At 43.5% G+C, this 19,005-nt stretch overlaps 1 protein-coding gene across 5 annotated transcripts in view; it reads left to right on the top strand.

The window, feature by feature from the left end:
- Positions 1-19,005, top strand: part of AMBRA1 (autophagy and beclin 1 regulator 1) — a 163,831-nt gene that overhangs the window by 114,517 nt on the left and 30,309 nt on the right. For all 5 annotated transcript variants that reach the window (XM_052652402.1, XM_052652405.1, XM_052652403.1 and 2 more), the window contains 2 exons: positions 7,576-7,686; positions 18,568-18,756. In XM_052652402.1, the coding sequence (XP_052508362.1) occupies positions 7,576-7,686; positions 18,568-18,756 (300 nt within the window). The remainder of the gene's footprint in view (positions 1-7,575; positions 7,687-18,567; positions 18,757-19,005) is intronic.

Raw genomic sequence — 19,005 nt, 5'->3', positions numbered from 1 at the left:
TTCATCGACTATATCCTAAAAGTCTTTGCCAAGCTCAAGGTCACCTAGATTATCTCTTGTATTATCTCCTACAAGTTAGAGTTTTGTGTTTTACATCTAGGTCTATCCAATTTGAGTTGATTTTTTTTTTGAAAAGTGTAAGGTTTGTGTCTGTCTACCTTGTAGATGGATATCCAGTTGTTTCAGTCCTGTTTTTGCAGAGATTTGATTCTCCATTGAATTGTCTTTTCTTCTTTGCCAAAAATCAGTTCACTATATCTGTGTGGGTTTATTTCTGGTCTCTTTTTTCTGTCCCATTGATCTAGACAAACGTCTAGAGTAGGCGTATTCTTCTGCCAGTGCCCCACTGTCTTGATGGCTAGATTCATAGTAAGTCTTGACAGTAGATAAGCCTCCAAATTTGGGTTCATTCTTTGCGTATTGCGTTGGATATTCTAGGTCTTTCGCCTTGCCGTAGAAACTTTAGAATCAGTTTTCTAGTATTTGCAAAATAATGTTCTAGGGTTTTGGCTGGGATTGTATTGATTCTATAAATCCAATTGGGAAGAATTGACAGTCTGTTAACAGTACTTAACAGTACTAAGTATTCCTATCCATGAACATGGAATATCTCACCCATATTTTTCAATATCTTTTGTGATTTCTTTCATCAGATAGATATTGTACATATTTTGTTAGATTTACAAGTAAAGTTTTCATTTTTCTGGTGCTAATGTAAATGGTATTGTATTTTTAACTTCAGATTTTCAATTCCATTTATTCATTGCTGGCATATAGGAAAGCAGTTGACTTTGTATATCACCCTTATATCCTGCAACCTTAATAGTTCCAGGAATTTTTTGTTTCGTTTTTGCTAGTTTTTTATTCTTCGAGATTTTCTACATAAATAGCTCATGAGGTTTTCACAGCAAGTGTACTGGAGTGGTTTGCCAGTTCCTCCTCCAGTGAATCACGTTTTGTCAGAACTCTCTGCTGTGACCCGTCTGTCTTGGGTGGCCGCACACAGCAGGGCTCATAGCCTCATTCAGTTATGCAAGCCCTTCACCATGGCAAGGCAGTGATCCATGAAGGGGATTTGTGGATGACACCACTCTAATTGCAGAAAGTGAACAGGAACTCAAGAACCTTTTGAAGAGGGTCAAGGAGGAGCGTGGAAGAGCCAGTTTAAGATTAAATATTAAAAAATTAAGATTATGGCATCTGGCCCCATGACTGCATGGCAGATAGAAGGGGAAAATGTAGAAGTAGTGACAGATGTCCTCTCCTTGGGCTCCAAAATCACTGCGGATGGTGGCTGCAGCCATGAACTCAGAAGACAATTGCTTCTTGGCAGGAAAGCGATGACATACTTAGTGCGTTGAAAGGCAGAGACGTTATCCTGCCAGCACAGATCTGTGTAGTCAAGGCTATGGTCTTCCCAGTGGTCACGTATGGTTGTGAGAGCTGGAGCATAAAGAAGGCAAAACGCCAGAGAATTGATGCTTTCAAACTGTGGTGCTGGAGAAGACTCCTGAGAGTCCCTTGGACAGCAAGGAGATCAAACCGGTCAATCTTAGGGGAGATCAACCCTGAATATTCACTGGAAGGACTGATGCTGAAGCTGAAGCTCCAGTCCCTGATGCTCGGAAAGATTGAGGGCAGAAGAAAAAGAGGACATCAGAGGATGAGATGGCTGGACGGCATCATTGATGCAATGAACTTGAATCTGGGCAAACTCCAGGAGATGGTGAGGGACAGGGAGGCCTGGCATGCTGCAGTCCATGGGGTTGCAAAGAGTCAGACTTAACTGGGGACTGAACAGTGACCACCACAACATAAACAGCTATGTCACCTGTGAACAAAGAAAGTTTTATCTCTTCCTCCCTGTGCTTTTCTTGTCTTACTGCATTTAGTAGGCTTCCAGTACAGTACGCAAGGGGAGGGATGAAAGGTGCTTGTTCCCAGTCTTAGGGAGAAAGCATATACAGTTGACTCTGGAACAGTGTGAAGGAGAAGGACTCTGACCCCCACACAGTTGAAAATCCATGTATAACTTTCTAGTCAATTCTCCATACCTGCTCTTCCATACCCTTGGATTCAACCACCTGCAAATCAGGTAGTACCATAGGACATATTTGTTGAAAGAAATCTCTGCATATGTTGGACTCATTATAGTTCAAACTCATATTTTTCAAGGGTCAAGCTGTCTTTCCTTACCTTTAAATGTAGCTACAAGTTTTTTGGAGACATTGTTTATCAAATCGAGAAATACCCCATTCTTCCTGGTTTGATGACAGTTTTTGTCAAAAACAGGTGTTGGATTTTGTTGGATGCCTTTTCTGCATCTATTGATATGATCATACAATTTTTCCTCTTTATCAGGTTGATGTGATGGATTATATTAACTGATTTTGAAATGTTTAATCAGCCTTGCATACCTGGGATAAATTCCCCTTTGTATAACTCATTTATATACATTATTGTATTTTACTTGCCAACATTTTGTTGAGAATTTTTACTTCTGTGTTCATAAAAGATACTAGACTAGCTTTTCTTTCTTCATTGTCTTTGGTTTTGGTATTGGGGTAATACTGGCCTCAGAAGCAGTCCCACTTCTGTTTTCTGAAAGAAGTTATAGAGATTTGGTGTAATTTCTTCCTTCAATGTCTGATAGAATTTACCAGTGAACCCACATGAGCCTGGCACTTTCTGTTTTAAGAGCCTTCTAATGATTGATTCAGTGTATTATATACAGGTCTATTCAGGTTATCTATTTCTTCTTGTGTAAATTTTGGTAGACTGTCTCTCAGGGAACTGGTCCATTTCACCTAGGTTATCAAACTTGTGGACATTGAGTTACTTGTAAAGTTCTTTACTGCCCTTCTAGTGTCCATGGAATCAGTAGTGATAGCCTCTCTTTCGTTTCTGATATTAATAATTTGTGTCCTCTCTTTTTTTCTTGTTAGCCTGGGTAAAGGTTTGTTGATTTTATTGATCTTTTCAAAGAACCAGCTTTTGGTTTCATTGATTTTTTTTTTCCCCTCTATTGATTTCCTGTTTTCAGTCTCACTGATTCCCACTCTAATTTTGATTATTTCTTTTCTTCTGCTTACTTTGGATTTCATTAGCTCTTTTTCTTATTTCATAAAGTAGATGTTTAAATTATTGATTTTAGATCTTATTTTCTAGGGTATGCATTCAAAGCAGTAATATTCCATCTAAGCACTGCTTTTGCTACATTCCACAAGTTTTAATAAGCTGTATTTTCATTTTCATTTAGTTCAAAATATTTTAAAATTTCTCTTGAGATGTCTTCTCTGAGCCATGTGTTATTTAAAGTGTGTTGCTTAATCTCCAAGTATTTTGGAATTTACCAGTTGTCTTTCCATTACTGATTTCTAGTTTAATTTCCTTGTTTTCTGACAGCATGTTTTGAATGATTTCAGTTCTTTTAAATTTGTTACAGTGTGTTTTGTGGACCAGTCTGTGGACTGTCTTTGCCTGAGCTGTCTTTCAAGGAGAATGTTCCTAAGGAATCTAGGTCCTACACATTTGCTCTTAATTCTGAAATGAAGCGTTTCCCTTTCTTGGCCCTGGCACGCTATTTGGACCCGTCTCCTACGCAAGAACCTCTGCCTCTGAGCTGTTGCTTACAGAGCTATACCTACAGAGGAAGAGCATATAGAGATTGGTGTCAATAATTAAAGTAACTTTAATGGAAGTCATTTATTAGGTGGGTTTCCCTGGTGGCTCAGTGGTAAAGACTTTGCCTTGCCAATGCAGGAGGTGTAGGCTCCATCCCTGGGTTGGAAAGATTCCCTGGAGAAGGAAATGGCAACCCGCTCTAGTATTCTTGCCTTTGAAATCCCATGGACAGAGGAGCCTGGCAGGCTACAGTCCGTGGGGTTGCGAAAATGTCAGACCCAACTTAGCCACTCAGCAACAATAACATTTATTAGACACTTACTGTTTGCCATCACTTTACAAGTATTTTTTCAGCGAGTTTTCCAAATAGCCCTGTAAATTGAAAGGATTTTTATTTCCTTTTTACAGATAAGGCAACTGAGATTCAGAGAGATTAATTTACAGAGGCATACAAATATAGGTACTAGCAGTAAGTGTCAAAATCAGATCCATCTGATTCGAAGCCCATATTCTCAGAAACCATGTTAAAAACAGGTGAACTCATAAGATCCCAGTTCAAGGCAGACTCTAATCTGCGGCCACAACGGGAGACTGGAAGTTTGCCGAAGGAATATTGTGTAATGATGTGCCTTTCATTAGTTTGTCTCCAAAATCGGTGTCGCCGACGGTTCTGGTGCCTTTAGCAGTGAGTGAGCATCCCAGTAGTACTGCTTTCTAAGAACACTGATCTTGAAGTTTAAATACAGGCTGTGTTTTATCTAACTTGGAGTTTCCCAACCAGGAATGATTCTGATCCCCAGGGAACGTTGGTGGTGGTCACAGCTGGGTGTGAAGGGCTGGTGTGCTCCTGGCAATCCAGCAGGAGGCGGCCAGGGCCACTGCTGAACATCCCAGCACACACAAGACCCACCCATCCCCTAAAGGAAGGCTTACCCGACCCAAAATACCAGTTGCGGAGGTTGAGAAACCCTGAGTCTCAGCTCATTCCGCTCTGCTGTGACTGTGAACACCTCGAGCCCTCACCCTCACCCTCACCGTGCTGTCGGGGTTTGATTACCAAGGCTAAGTGCCGCCTCTGTAAATACTTTGTTGTAACTCCGTCCATTAACTCCCTCTGGCACCTTTCCTGTACCTTCAGCTTAGCGGCAGAAGGCCTGTTAAATGGTTGAGGTTTTTTTTTTTGTTTTTTTAATAAGGTGATACTTTTTCTTCCTGATGTTTCCAAGAGACAGGCTCAGTTGGCCTGCAGTTCTTATGGAAGAGAACCTGGTGACGATACTCTAATCTGTTGCTGGCATCTTTAGCTCCCTAATCTGTGTTTACACGGCCCTGAAAATCAACTCTCCCAGGTGCCAGGCTCCATTCCACCTCAGCACTCTGGCACCACTGGCAGAGAATGCTTCCCCAGTCTCTTCCCCACAGTCCGACCATGCTTGATGATCTTATTGCCCAGCTATTCTCCAGATGTCTCTTGAGGCATGGACATGTGGGGGTACTTCTGGAGCTGTGGGTTGGAGTCTCAGTCATTTGCTTTCCAGTTGCAGAGCTCTTAAAGCATCTGGTATTTTCTGTAACTGTTTTCCTATTTGTAGTTCTCGTCCTCTCCCCCAGATTTTAAGCTCCTACAATATGGGGTTTGTTTCTTCAGATTTTTTTTTTCCCTATTCTCTTAGCAACTAGCATTTCTTTCATCATATACCAAGAAAATCAACTTGGCTTCTTCCATTTTGGATTATGCACTTGTCTGCTAAAATTCGAAGGAAATTTTAAGGAACTAAAGTAATTTGAGAGAGACTAGTGGTCAGAGGTTGATATCAACCAAACCAGAGGAACAATTCATAAACTCAGTGGAATTGAGCCTGAGTCCAAGTGAAAGTAAGTAATTCTTTCTGGGAAGTGGACCTTGGAATTTTAAGAATCATTTTCATTGTCAGGGAAGCCTGGAGAAATCAACAAAGTTCCTATTAAGAAAGTCCTATAGGTAGCTTACCCTCCTTGGGACCCAGAGGTTCAGCAAAATTTCCCAAGTCAGATACCATCATTACAGAATTTTCTATGAAGGTTAAAAGCAAAGGCATGTGTTTGTCTCATTGAAGTGATACGCCCCAGGGCCCTCAGTAGGGGTTTGAGGTCAGTGGGCTCATTGACAGACCATTCAAATGCTGTCTTGCTTAGGCCTTCGGAGAAATCATGACCATTTTGGACTATGTCTTTGAATCTGCAAGATTTTAAGGAATGTATTATTTTGATGGTATTGGTTTATCTAGAACAGTATTTCTCAACCTTTATTTTATCATTACCCTCCAAAGAAGCCTTTATAGACACTTTTCCCCTAATCAATCCCTCCCATGAAATTTTAATATAACAGATATGCTGCATATCTGCTCAGACACTGCAGTACTTTGATGGGAACCTGGGGATTGTACTCTCTCAAGATTTTCCCCCCACCCCAAACTAGTTTTCACCCCTACAAGGGCAGGACTGCCCATGTTGAGGATATGTTAATCCATCGATAGAAGTATCATCATCTTGGAAATGAATTTTGTGTGTGCGCCTTTCTTAACAAATTGAAACAGGGACAAGGAGTCTTCCAATTCACTAATGTTCGAAAGAGTTCTCGTGCAGTGGCCTGCAGTTCCTGGGGAGAGTGAGCAGAGTACTCTTCTCATATTCCATGACTTGTACGGAGACCGCCTTCTCTCCGAACAGTCTTGACCATCTGGAGAAAGAATAGGGAAATACCAGGAGGAGCAGAGCAATAAATGAAGCTCTCTAAAAGGAGAAGGGAAAACAAAAAACCTCTTGCAGTGACATGCATAGGAGGAAGGTGGAAGAATATGGAAGAATCTGGGTGTAGAGTTGTCCATTGTTCCAAGGCCAGTCAGCTTTAACAAGTTCAGTTCCTCCAAATTGGTGTTAATTTGCAGCAGGAAACACCGTTTAGGTTGTATATAGCATATACGAACGTTCTATTCTCCCAAGAGGGTTTGGCTGTGTCTGATCAGAAGGGTGGTTGTGTATGAAACGCACCTCAGAAGGAGGAGGAGGAAGAAATGACATGTTCATGTAAAATGAAATACAACTGCAAATTAAAGTGTCACCCTGTTTTAAAAAAAAAAAATCCATTTTTTATTTAATTGGTTACCAAGGAAAAAAATGTCATACAGAAGCGTATATCTCAGGGAATGTTAAACCGTGAGATTTTACAAGTGAATCTGTATTCAAGGAAGTTCTCCTGTAGTGGGGGTGGGGCAGGGCAGGAGGGTTATAAAATATTGCCTTAATAAAAATATTCTGATGCGGAAAAGCTAGGCTCATAAATTTCTGTTGTGTTACATGCCAGGGGTCCAGAAAAAATGAACAAATATTACCTCATTTGTTCTTTACTGTCTCTGTCTATCCAATCAGCTGAATGCTGGCTGCCTGCTCCCTGGAGGAAGCCTCTCCTTTTGAGATGTTTTCCTGGGAGGAAGGTCATATATATACAAAGGAGATGCTTTCTCCCGAAGAGCGCCGCTCACCACAGAGACATCCAGGGACTGAGCGCTTTTCTGCGGGGCCTTTCTGTATTAACGATCTCCTCTCTTCATGTTTCTTTCCCAGCGTTTTTATGGAAACTCATCTGTCTTTTCAGACTGTCTCTTTAAGCCTACCAGACAGTATGTTGCCACACTGGTGGCGCTCAGTCAGTGTTAAGTAATAGTGGAAAGGGGGGCTGATTAATATAACATAACATAATATGGGATTATATTTACAAGCAGAATTGTTCTTGAGAAACATGTCTGGTTTCTCTTTAAGATAGAGACTTGACAGATAGGACTTGTCAGCTGTCTTCAGCCTTCAGCATCTGCCTTTTCTCCCTCTCCTACTGACCCCAGTGTTGCCTCCTGTTTGCAGTGGAAATATGTAGATGGATCTATAACGTGCTCTCTTTGTCTTCTCCCCGACCAGGGGCAGTGATTGGTGATGGACAGTCTGCCGTGGCCAGTAACATTGCCAATACTACCTACCGGCTCCAGTGGTGGGACTTCACTAAGTTTGACCTCCCAGAAATCAGTAATGGTAAGCCAACGTAGAACTGGGGATCCCGGTGGAAGGTCTGTCTGTTACTGGTGAGCCAGATCTCTGAGACCCGCAATAGCACTGGATTTTTCATCGCCTCGTTGAGTAGCTGACGGCTCCATGCCATTTCTGCAGCTCTCCTCCAGATCTCGCTAAGCAATTCAGCAAATGTCTATTGGGCACCCACCCTGAGCAGTGAACAGTACTAAAGTGGACAGCAAAATGAATATTTCTGCCCCAGGACTTTACCGATTAGCATTCATTGTCTCAAGCCTAGAGGTTGGATGGAACTGAGAGAAAGAGAAAGTGATGGGAGTATAGGAGCTGAGAGCCAGACCCTTGAGGAAAGACTACAGTGATTATAAACTCATATTACTCTAGATCCAAATGGAACAAAGGGAGTGGCCTGATTGATGTGTGATTTGCAGAATGTCTGTCTGACAGTCCATTTTCCCAGCTTCTAAAGGACTCCACAACCTCATGTCTCAGTTATTCAGTTGAAATCACAGCATCTTAGACGTTTCATTTCGTTTCTCTCATGATGCACTCTCACACATTCCTGAGAAGTGGAGGTTCAGCCTCTGCTTGAACACTTGCAGTGATAGGGCACTGTCTGAAGAGTTAACTCTAGCCCGTCACTGCTCAGCTCCTTTTCGGATGTTTTTTCTTATACCCAGCCACCATTTCCCTTGCTGTCACTTCCTCCCATTGGTCCTGGGTCTGCCTCTGAAGCTCCACAGAGTAAGTCTAGTGATGTCTCTTTTGACTGACAGTCCTCCAGCTGTTTGAAAGTAAACTGCCACTTCCCTTTAAATTGCTCCTTTTAGGCCAGAATTCCCGAGGTTCCTTTTAAGATCTGGTTTCCAAATCCTTGACTGTTCTGCTCATTTCCCTTTTTACGTTTGAGGGGGCACAACAAAGTGGAATACTCCAGATGAGAGCTGTCCAAAACAGAGTACAGTGATGGTCTGGACAGTGTTAGTTCAGCCTGGTGTTTCAGCAACCTTTTCTGAAGCCACTGATGGGTTTGCAGTCACTTATAATTCCTTGATAATTGTTAATACCAGAGCTCTACCACCCTATGCTTACTTGTGCAGTTAGAATACTTTAAAAACCAAAGGATTATATCTGTTTCTGTTCAGTTTTATCTTAATAGTGTACTTAATAAGTACTAATAATTGTACTTCTTAGTTCCTTCCTCTCAACGTCTTTTCAAGCTTTGACTCAGTCCTTTTTTCCCAGCCTTGTTTACATCATCTTCTAATCTGATAAATGTGCTTTCTGTCTGTCTTTGGATTGCTAGCAAAAGTGGTACATCAGGACTTTGCACCAAGCCTGGTGCTATGTTCCTGTGGACTTCCTTTATGTTGATTTTGGTTCATGAATTTGCACCTGAGCTTGGTTCTTCACTCGTGAAACCCATATTTTTCATCTTGTCTATAGGGTATTGTAAGAGCTTGTCAGATACTTTGAAATAGTCAAGATAGCCTCCGTCTGCGGCGTTTCCCAGTATGCTAGTCTTGGTATCCTTATGAGACCATAAAAATGAGGTCAGTTTTTCATGTCCTGATGTTAGTGAAACCTCAGTAGCAGTCGTTTTCTTCCCAAGTGCTTTTAAGCCACATGATTGATAATCTATTCTTTAACTCCACTAGAAATCAGTCTACCTTTTACCTTGTTAAATACTGTTTGCTGCTTTACCTATTTCTGGCCCAGATCTTATTTGCCATAATTTTCCCCAGATACTTTGTTTCTTTATTCTATTTGATTTTTTTTTAATTACTATCTGAAATACATTTACCAAAGATTTTTAAAATATAAAAGGATATACAGTGGGAAGTTTTGCAACCCTGTTCCCAGCTACACACCTCTCCACCCCATAGGCACAGTTAGTAGTTTCCTGTTTATTTTTTCAAAAATATTATATATATATGTACAAGTACATGGAAATGTATGTTTTTCCACCTCTATTTAAGCTAGGTGGTAGCGTATTATACCCTTTGGAAGGAAAACTGTGACAAACCTAGACAGCATATTAAAAAGCAGAGACATCAGTTTGCTGACAAAGGTCCGTGTGTAGTCAAAGGTATGGTTTTTGCCAAAATAATTATATATCTCTAAGTAGGACTGATTCCAGATAAATAATAGAGCAATACTTCCATTTAAAAAAACAAAAAACAAAGGTATGGTTTTTCCAGTAGTCAGGTACTGATGTCAGAGTTGGACCATAAAGAAAGCTGAGGGCCGAAGAATTGACGCTTTCGAATTGTGGTGCTGGTGAAGACTCTTGAGAGTCCCTTGGACTGCAAGGAGATCAAACGAGTCAATCCTAAAGGAAATCAACCCTGAATATTCATTGAAAGGACTGATGCTGAAGCTCCAATACTTTGGCCACCTGATGCAAAGAGCTGACTCATTGGAAAAGACCCTGATGCTGGGAAAGAGTGAAGGCAAAAGGAGAAGGGGTTGGCAGAGGATGAAATGTTCAGATAGCATCGCCGACTCCATGGACATGAACGTGAGCAGACTCTGGGAGACAGTGAAGGACGGGGGCGCGTGTGTACTGCAGCCCGTGGGGTCCCAGAGAGCTGGACAGCACTTCGCGACTGAAGAGCGACAGCACAGCACGGTGTACTTGCTGTCTTTCTGCGCTCTGCTTTCTTCATGTCACGATGACCTTTCCCTATCAGTGTAGAGCCTGTTCATTCTTTTTTATTCACTGCCTAGCATCCCACTGCCCAAATGCAGCCTCTGGGTTACTTGTTGTTGTTGCCCTGGGTATTTGTTGCTGTGTGCGTTTCTCTCCAGTCGCAGAGAGTGGGGGCTCCTCTCTGTTGCGGAGCATGGGCTCCTCATTGCGGTGGCTTGTCTTGCTGTGGAGCACAGGCTCTGGGCACATGGGCTCGGCAGGTGCGGCTCCCCGGGCTCTAGAGCAGAAGCTCAGTAGGTGCGGCGCCCCCGGCTCTAGAGAAGAAGCTCGGCAGGTGCGGCTCCCCGGGCTCTAGAGAAGAAGCTCGGTAGGTGCGGCTCCCCGGGCTCTAGAGAAGAAGCTCGGTAGGTGCGGCTCAGGGGCTTATCTCTCCAGGACATGTGGGATCTTCCCGGATCAGGAATCAGACCCATGTCTCTTGCATTGGTGGGCAGATTCTTAACCACTGGACCGCCAGGGAAGTCCCACTGGATTCCATTTTTTAACCAGTGTTCCACTGACTGAGGTTCCTCCACTGAGGAATTTTTAAGCTGTTTTCAGTCTTTCACTATGCACACTGTGCCGCAGTTTGTCATTTTGCACATGTGCAAGGATATCATAGGATAAAGCCCTAGAAGTGGAATTGCAGGGAGAAGAATACGTAGATCCATGATTTTGGCAGGTACTGCTAAATCACCCTCTGTGGAGAGAGCATACCAATTTATATTCTCACCTGTGGTTCGTGAGAGTGCCTGTTTCCCTAAATGCCTGCTTGTAGATTGTTCTGTCATATTTTGGAGTATTTGCAAATCTGATAGTAAAAATAGTATGTAAGTGGGAATTCTCTGTCGATCCAGTCGTTAGGGCTCTGAACTTCCACTGTGGGGAGTACAGGTTCAATCCCTAGTTGGGGAACTAGGATCCTGCAAGCCGTGTGGTGTGGCCGAAAAATATGTATATAGTATGTTGATATTTTAAATTTGTATTTCTCGTGTTATAAGCCAGGTTGTATGGCTCTTCATACATTTAGCCACTTGTGTTTCCTTTTCTTGGCTTGTCCGTGGGCTCACCTATTTGTGTGTGTGTGTGTGTGTGAGTGTGTGCGGACGCTGATGGTCTTTTCCTTATCAGTTCAACAGGAGCTCTTTATAAAATCAGAAAATTAACTCATAGGAGGAGTTTCCTGGTTGTCACTTGTCTTTTGTCTCTGCTGAAGGTTATTTTTGTCATAGGACTTATTTTAAGTAGTCAGAATTATCCAACTTTCCTTTTATGGTTCCTAGATTTTGTGGCAGCATCCAGGAGATCAGATAGCACTTTTATATTTTAATTTTTTCCTTTAAATCTTTGGTTCATCAGAAGTTTAACCCAGTCCTAAATAAGCAGAGTATGACCCAGCTTTTCCCCCATGTGGCTACTCATTTGTCCCAACCAGTTTATAAAATGATTCATTTGTCCCCATTGATTTGGGACGTCACTTTCATCCTGTTAGTATCCAGTGAATATATAGATGTATTTCTCCTGTCTTTTCTGCCCCAGTAATCTGTCTGATTATTCATGTAACAGTATCACATTGGTTTAAGTTTGAGGCTCTGTCTTTTAGTATCTGGTAGGACTGGTCTCCTCTTGTAATTTTTTAATCCAAAGTTTCCTGCCTGCTTGAATATTTTGGTCATTTATATGGACTTTAAAACTACCTCGCTTCTTCCCTTCACTGCCCTGAAAAAACTCCTATCAGTGTAATTAATGTGGTTCCATTGAATATATAAAATAACTTAAGGAGATTCAGTATTTTTGTGTTATCTTCTTATGTAAGAACATGGCATGATTTTCTGTCTCTCCAAGTCTCTCTTATGTTCTTAAAGTTTTCTTCATGTAATTTTATATATTTTCAAAGTTTATTGTTAAAAGCTTTTTAAAAATTCTGCTATTTGACTGCATTTATTTAATAATTATAGTTGTTATTCAGTTCAGTCTCTGGGTATGTTATCAGCAAATGGTATTAATTTTACCTTCTCCATTTAAAGTTGTACAGCTGTGATTTCTCTTCTTGTCTAAGTGCATTGGCCGCTACAGTCAGAACAGTGTTAAATAATAGCAGCCATCCTCATATCATTCCTGATTTCAGTAGGAAAATGTCTAGCTTTTTCCCAGTATGTATATTGTTAACTTTTGGGTCAACAGAACTAGTTTATCGTTTTAAGGAAGTCATCTATTCTTGTGCATGTGTGCGTGCTAAGTCACTTTAGTCATGTCCAACTTTTTGCAGCCATATGGACTGTAGTCTACCAGGGCCCTCTGTGCATAGAATTCTCCAGGCAGGAATACTGGAGTGGGTTGCCATGCCCTCTAGGGGATCTTCCCAACCCAGGGACCAAACCTTCATCTCCTACAACTCCTGCATTACAGGCAGATGCCCCTATCTATTCTTACTTTATTGTTAATTTTTATCAAGAATAGATACCAGGAATTGCCTGGTGATCCAGTGGTTAGGACTTAATGTTTTCACCGCCTGAAGCCTAGGTTCAATCCCTGGTTGGGGAACTAAGATCCTATAATCTGTGTGGCATGGCCAAAAAAAAGAGACTAGATATTAAATTCAGTCATGTCTTAACAGCATCTGTGTTATTAACTATATGTTTTTTTCTCTCCTTTGGCCTAATAATGTGATCATTATGTTAATAGATTCTATAATATTGAACCCATCATTACCTCCCTTGTATAAAGTTTTTCTTTGTCTAGAACAATTTAAATAGTATTTTAATTACTTTTTATAATTTTAAAGTCTGAGCCGGATGCTTTCTTCTTTCCTTTTTTTTCCCCACAAACATGGGGAGAGGTCGTTCTTTAGTAACATTCTGTCAGCTGCACTGTGCTGGTTAAGCAGATGAGCTCTTGAGCCACACTGTCCAGGCTTAGGTCTGCTCAGCTGCCTTCTCGCAGTGTGACCTTGGTTAATTAATCTCTCCACACCTTGGTTGCCTTGTCTATAAAATGAGAGTTATCATAGTGCCAACTTCATGTGACTGTTACGAGAATTAAATTAGTACACGTCAAGCACTCTGAACAACATCTGGCACTTACTGTAGTAAATGGTCAATAAATGTTAGCTCTTTTTATCATGTCTTTTTCTTGGGAATTATGCCATGACTCTTTGAGAGTCACCCTGCCCTGTTTTCGGTACTCCAAGAGGTGCCTCTGGAGAGTGACGTTCATGTAAAGAAGATAGTTCTGTCTTAACCTGTTGGCTCATCTGTAATTGGCTTCTGATCCAACATTCTGAGGCATGTTGTTTTCTCCCCAGTTGGAGACGATTTTCTTTGAAAGAAAAACCAAATATTCTGAAGAACACAGGCCCTGCACATGCTGCTAGCACAGTCCTTTTGGTTGCCGTTAGCACCCTTTGTCCAAGCCTCCGCGTGTTCTGGCTGCAGCTTCCTGTCATTCTCCTGTGGTTCTTCCTGCTTCCTTAGATCATGGCTGTTGTAAAACCTGAGCTGATCAGAGAGCACTGTGGTACAACCAGATTGACTTATTTAACTTGGCTCACCCTTCCCCCTCATTTAAGTCCTGTGTGGTGTTAGAATTCTGCTTCTTATAAGTGCCCTATTTTACTCAAGAGTTATTTAGGAAAAAAAACTTGGCATTCTGGGCGTTTAGGGCTCATGTGTTTGTTAGTGGCCGACGTGCCTTGCCGTGGTCTTACCCTCTAGACTGCCAGTCACTTTCATCTGAGGTTCCTGTCGTTAACTCTGCTTTTCTTGGTTGGCCTGAATAACATCTCATTACAGTTTTGATAGATTCAGCTGTCGGCACAGTTAAGTTGAGGATCTGTTTTGCAGTAGCATGTGTTTCTGAAGCTTGCCTGCTTCCCAGAGGAGGGTAGCATTTGGCTTGGGCTCAGCACAAGCCTGGGAGCCACTGGTCCTCAGTTTTACTCATGTGTGATCAGCAGCCTCTGTGTTGCTGTGTCATCTGACTTAATCTGCATTGAATTCAGCCCTTTTCTAGAATTAGGCTAAAGAGTCTCACCACCTGTTTCTCTTAGTTGAGATGTAGGATTAATGAATTTCTATCTGTAAAGAGTTAAGAAGTTTGTGAGTAAGGCCTCATATAACAGATAATTTTGAAACTGCTGTCATGGGGGGATAAAAGCTCATTAGATTTACTATATGTTTAAAGAGTAAGCTCTTACTGGTGAGTAGCATTGGTCACCAGGGTGCCCCAGTGGCCTTAAGAAACCCAGAGGCTGAGCGGTGCGGGCCACACACACCCACAGAGGGTGTTGTGATTGCCACTGCTGGGCATGCTTAGCCAGTGTCATCTGGAGCTCTGTGCAGGAGGCCTTATTCTGAAATCTGAGGGCTCAGAGATAGCCAAAAGGAAATTTGCCTGCTGATCTAAACCCCTTGGGTTTTCCAGATCAGGATCTAATGCACTTGCAGAAGCACTGCAGCCGCCGATCGTTCCTGTGGCCTCATCTGGCCAGCCAGCAACAGGCTGCAAATCGATCTTTGTTCAAGGCGTTTGTTTATAATTTATGGAGCTGATAGGAAGGCAGAGCCATCTGTTCCTCCAGGCATCAGTATTTCTTACCCCTCCCATTCCCTGCTAGGGCATTTTCACTTGGAAATCGTTTATAATTAGGAGGCGATTACGCTGCAAAGTCTGGAACATGGCTTCCTGCTGTCTGCTGCATCGTTCTCACTCCCGCTGGAGCTGCCCCACTGAAGCTCTGAAGCGGTTCTGATTTGAAAAATCCTTGCTTTCCTAGCCCTCATTTCCATCCTCAGCTGCCCAGCTAACTGCTCCATCATCATTCCCCACGTGTGTCTAGCCTTTCTGTGCAGGGCTGTTTGCTGGGACTCCAGCTCAGGGATCAAGGGGTGTTTGGTGAGGCAGCAGTTTCCAAGTGTGGTCCTAGATCAGCAGCATCAGAGACTCCTGGGAACTCACTTGAAATACAGAGTCTCAGGCCTCACCCCAGCAATCGATCCAGGTGGTGCTGATGCCTGAGAACCTGAGAACCATTGTAGTAAGCAGGGCAGGGAGCAGAACAAAGGTTTCTGGTGGCGTGCGGGTTGCCACTGTCCTAGGCTGTTATTTCCCTTCACCTTTTTCTCCACCTGCTTATGTTATTTTCGAGTCCAAAAAAGATGAGCTGTCCTTGCCATTAGTGCACTACTTTCCTGTGGCCTGAGAAAACAAACGAGAGAGCCAGGAAATCTCTCCCTGTGTAAATTAACTCATCAAAATTTCAACCTTCTGAGAAGAAGCTGCACGAACAAATTGAAGCAGTGACCACTCACCATTGTAACTGAACATTTCCATTTCCATGTGGGAAATTAATAGACAACAAGCAGCAAATGTAAATTGCTAGTTGGAGCTCTGAAATATTAATGAAACCGTAAACACACCACCCAGTGCTTGCTGAAGCTACCAAATCACTCTTTGCCTGCCACGTCCCCATCATTAGGAGAGAAGTAAAACCCTGGATCCCTAGCTGCACACCAGATTGAGCCTGCTGCTGGAGAAACTCAACTTTAATTCCAGCATTCTCTTTTCACGTGTTATTTGCATCTCTCTCTGAGCTCACTGCAGGAGCTGGGAGCAGTTGTGAAACTGGGTAGAGTTGACGGAGGGGGCAAAATTTGGGAGCTGGCCATTGAATTGGATTCATCCTAATACAGTACAAACACAGACGCAGTGGCTTAGATTTGGGGGCTCACAAAATGCTTTTTGTCTGTATGCCCAGTTTTGGGGGCAGTTAGAGCCAAACTTCTCAGAAGAAGGAAAACCTTACCTGTAATTTCCTCCCCACCCCCAGCCCACCTTAGAAATTAATCTGGAAGTTGAATAGCATTGCTGACTCAACAGACATGAGTTTGAGCAAACTGCAAGAGATAGTGAAGGACAGGGAAGCTCGGCACACTGCAGTCAGCGGGGTCACAAACAGTCGGGCACGACTTAGTGACTGAACTGCTGCAGTCTAGCAGTGCTTTTCTAATGTTGGTGGTGAGTTTTGAGGGTCATTGCAGGCTTCTGTATGTTTAGACTGCAGGTTAACACATATGAACTAGAGCTCTGTAACAGCAAGATAGAAAAGCCTACTTTCATAAAATACTCACATGCATTTTTGAGACATTAAATGTAGATAAGGTGGAACCCGTGCAAAGCTGTCTTAAAGCCCACAGAGTCCATTTCCTTCTGTGTTTATTTTCACGCCCTACTTAATATTTGTGATTCCTTTTTCTCTCCACCTTGGATGGTCAGTTTCTTTTTACCTTTCTGAGAACTGCCAACATCAAGGTTAGAAAACCAAGATGGACTCACTCTTAAAGCTCCCCCAGTTCCTCTGACTCTGTATCCCCAACTGTAATGATGTGTCTGTTCAGCGAAGGGAGGAGATTGTCGTCTTTCTGGCAACAGGCTTGGGACCCTGAGTAAGGAGCAGACGGTCTCAGTGCTAACTAGATCCATCTCGCCATACAGGCTCGAGCAGATGGTGGGTTGGAAGTTGAGCGGCACAGAGCCCTAATGGTGATAGCACTGAGTATTTGGGTGTCATCATTTTATTAGTTAGCAAACAGAGCCATCCTCGTGCTCCCTTCTCAGCGTTGCGTGTCATGGTGCTGTCGGTGTCAGCCCCCAAGAATTGGCACAGTAGCCGATCAGAGTGTTCCGATGTCTTTTTTGATCTACTCTGTTATCTCTGTGGCTTCGTTAACAACACACAGAGAGAGGGAGATGAATACAGAGGTTTAGAAATCACTCCCAAGTTCCTGATAAACCTCAGCACCCCCTCCACTCACCCCTGGAAAGCAGTTCTTTGTTTTGTTTTCCTTAGGGTAATTTCCTGAGGAAAGTCACCCTTGACATTCCAGGTCAGACGGCTTGGCTCCCTGGAGTAGATCCCCTAGAATCTGGTGAGGGCTCTTGAGCTTGCCTGTTGGTTTGTTTGAACTGTAATGCCTCTGACAGTGGCTGTTTAAGTAATCTTCCAGTAAGAGAAAGGGGGGGGGGGGGGGCGTCCCATGGTTTAAGACTTCGCATTTCCAGTGCAAGGAGCACAGGTTCGATCCCTGGTCAGGGAACTAAGATCCCACATCCTCATGGTGCAGCCAACAAGACTTTTTACGAGAGAGAGAGAAAGAGTAAATCAGCCTCTTTGCACGTGCACATAAGGCAGATCTAAAGGAGACAGAGGCCAGAGGCCCTTGGACGTGCTGTGCGTCCGTTCCCTTTGGTGTGTCGTGCCGTTCTGCTCATGCCCGTCCTGGGGGCACTGGTTCCAGGCTCACATCGAGGGTGAGCCACTTCCTGTGGGCAGAGATGTGCCTCAGAGAGGGGTTCAAATGGAAACTGAAACAGCTGTGCAAGCCCAGTCCCAGGGCTGGCCAACGTCGCCTTAGTTCTGTCACATGGAATGGATGATTCTCCCCACCAACAGGCAGTCCTCCACCCCGCCCCACCCAGTCCCTCATGCTGCGCCCGGCTGACCATGCATGATTCTCAGTAGGTGCTAGGTGCAGACCGGAGCTGCCCGTGGCCATCGGCGTCTGGCGTGGCTGGAGGGACAAGCAGAGCGAACACAGTTCCAGCCCTCCAGCCTTTGTGCTCTCTTGTGAGATTAGAGATGAGTGTCAGCAAGGAGCTGTCCAGAAGACTGAAGTCTCTAAATGCTCCAGTTTTCTTAAAGGAGAAAATAAGACACAAATTTGTGAGATGATTCCCTTCTCCAAAGTCACATAGAGGTGGAGTGTAGCACTCTCACCCCAAGCAAGTTTTACCTGTATCACCTTTTTCTTGGAATCAGTGGGTTTACATTTTCATTCATCTCAGTTTTGATCTTTTGGACAATAACAGCTGTTGAGTGGCTCTCCAGGAACAATTTTTAATAACTTTCTGCTTATCTCCTCTCTCAAATGATGTCTCTTAAGTGTGAGCTAGGACTTAGCAGGTGGTTGTGGTTGTGTTGACTCTCATTTCCTATTACAGGGGTAGAAGAGACATATCTTTCGGTGTCTTGTGTTGCTTGTTTCGTGACATTTTAGTTGGATAAGGCAGCCTTTAGTGTTTCTGGAGAGGATTCGGATTCAGGCCCTTAGGGAAATGCCCCCAAATGTCTTGACCCAGCATTTTTCACACCATTAACTCCAGACTTCTAACCCTCTTTTCTTTGTCTGATGCAGCCTCCGTGAATGTGCTGGTGCAGAACTGCAAGATCTACAACGATGCCAGCTGTGACATTTCTGCAGACGGCCAGCTCCTGGCAGCGTTCATCCCTAGCAGTCAGAGGGGCTTCCCTGACGAAGGCATCCTGGCAGTGTACTCCCTGGCCCCCCATAACCTGGGCGAAATGCTCTACACCAAGCGATTTGGTAAGGCATGGGAAGCCCAGCGTCGTGACAGTAGTACCTTGGCCTGGGCATTCCCTGATGAGGCACCGCTTAGGTGGGCATGATGGCCACATGCTACCCCCCTGCTTCCCAGGCACACGTCAGAGGAACATGCTCTGTCCTAGCTGGTAGCGTTGGTAGGAGAGTCTTGGAATAAGAGTCCTCCCCACCACCGTGGCATCACCGGCATGTTCCCGTTGCGAGGGGCGAGGGTAGGGGAGGAGCTCTATT

The sequence above is a fragment of the Budorcas taxicolor genome, chromosome 15 (genome assembly GCF_023091745.1).
Source record: "Budorcas taxicolor isolate Tak-1 chromosome 15, Takin1.1, whole genome shotgun sequence".
Lineage (NCBI taxonomy): Eukaryota > Metazoa > Chordata > Mammalia > Artiodactyla > Bovidae > Budorcas > Budorcas taxicolor.
This window is presented reverse-complemented; position numbering and strand designations above follow the sequence as displayed.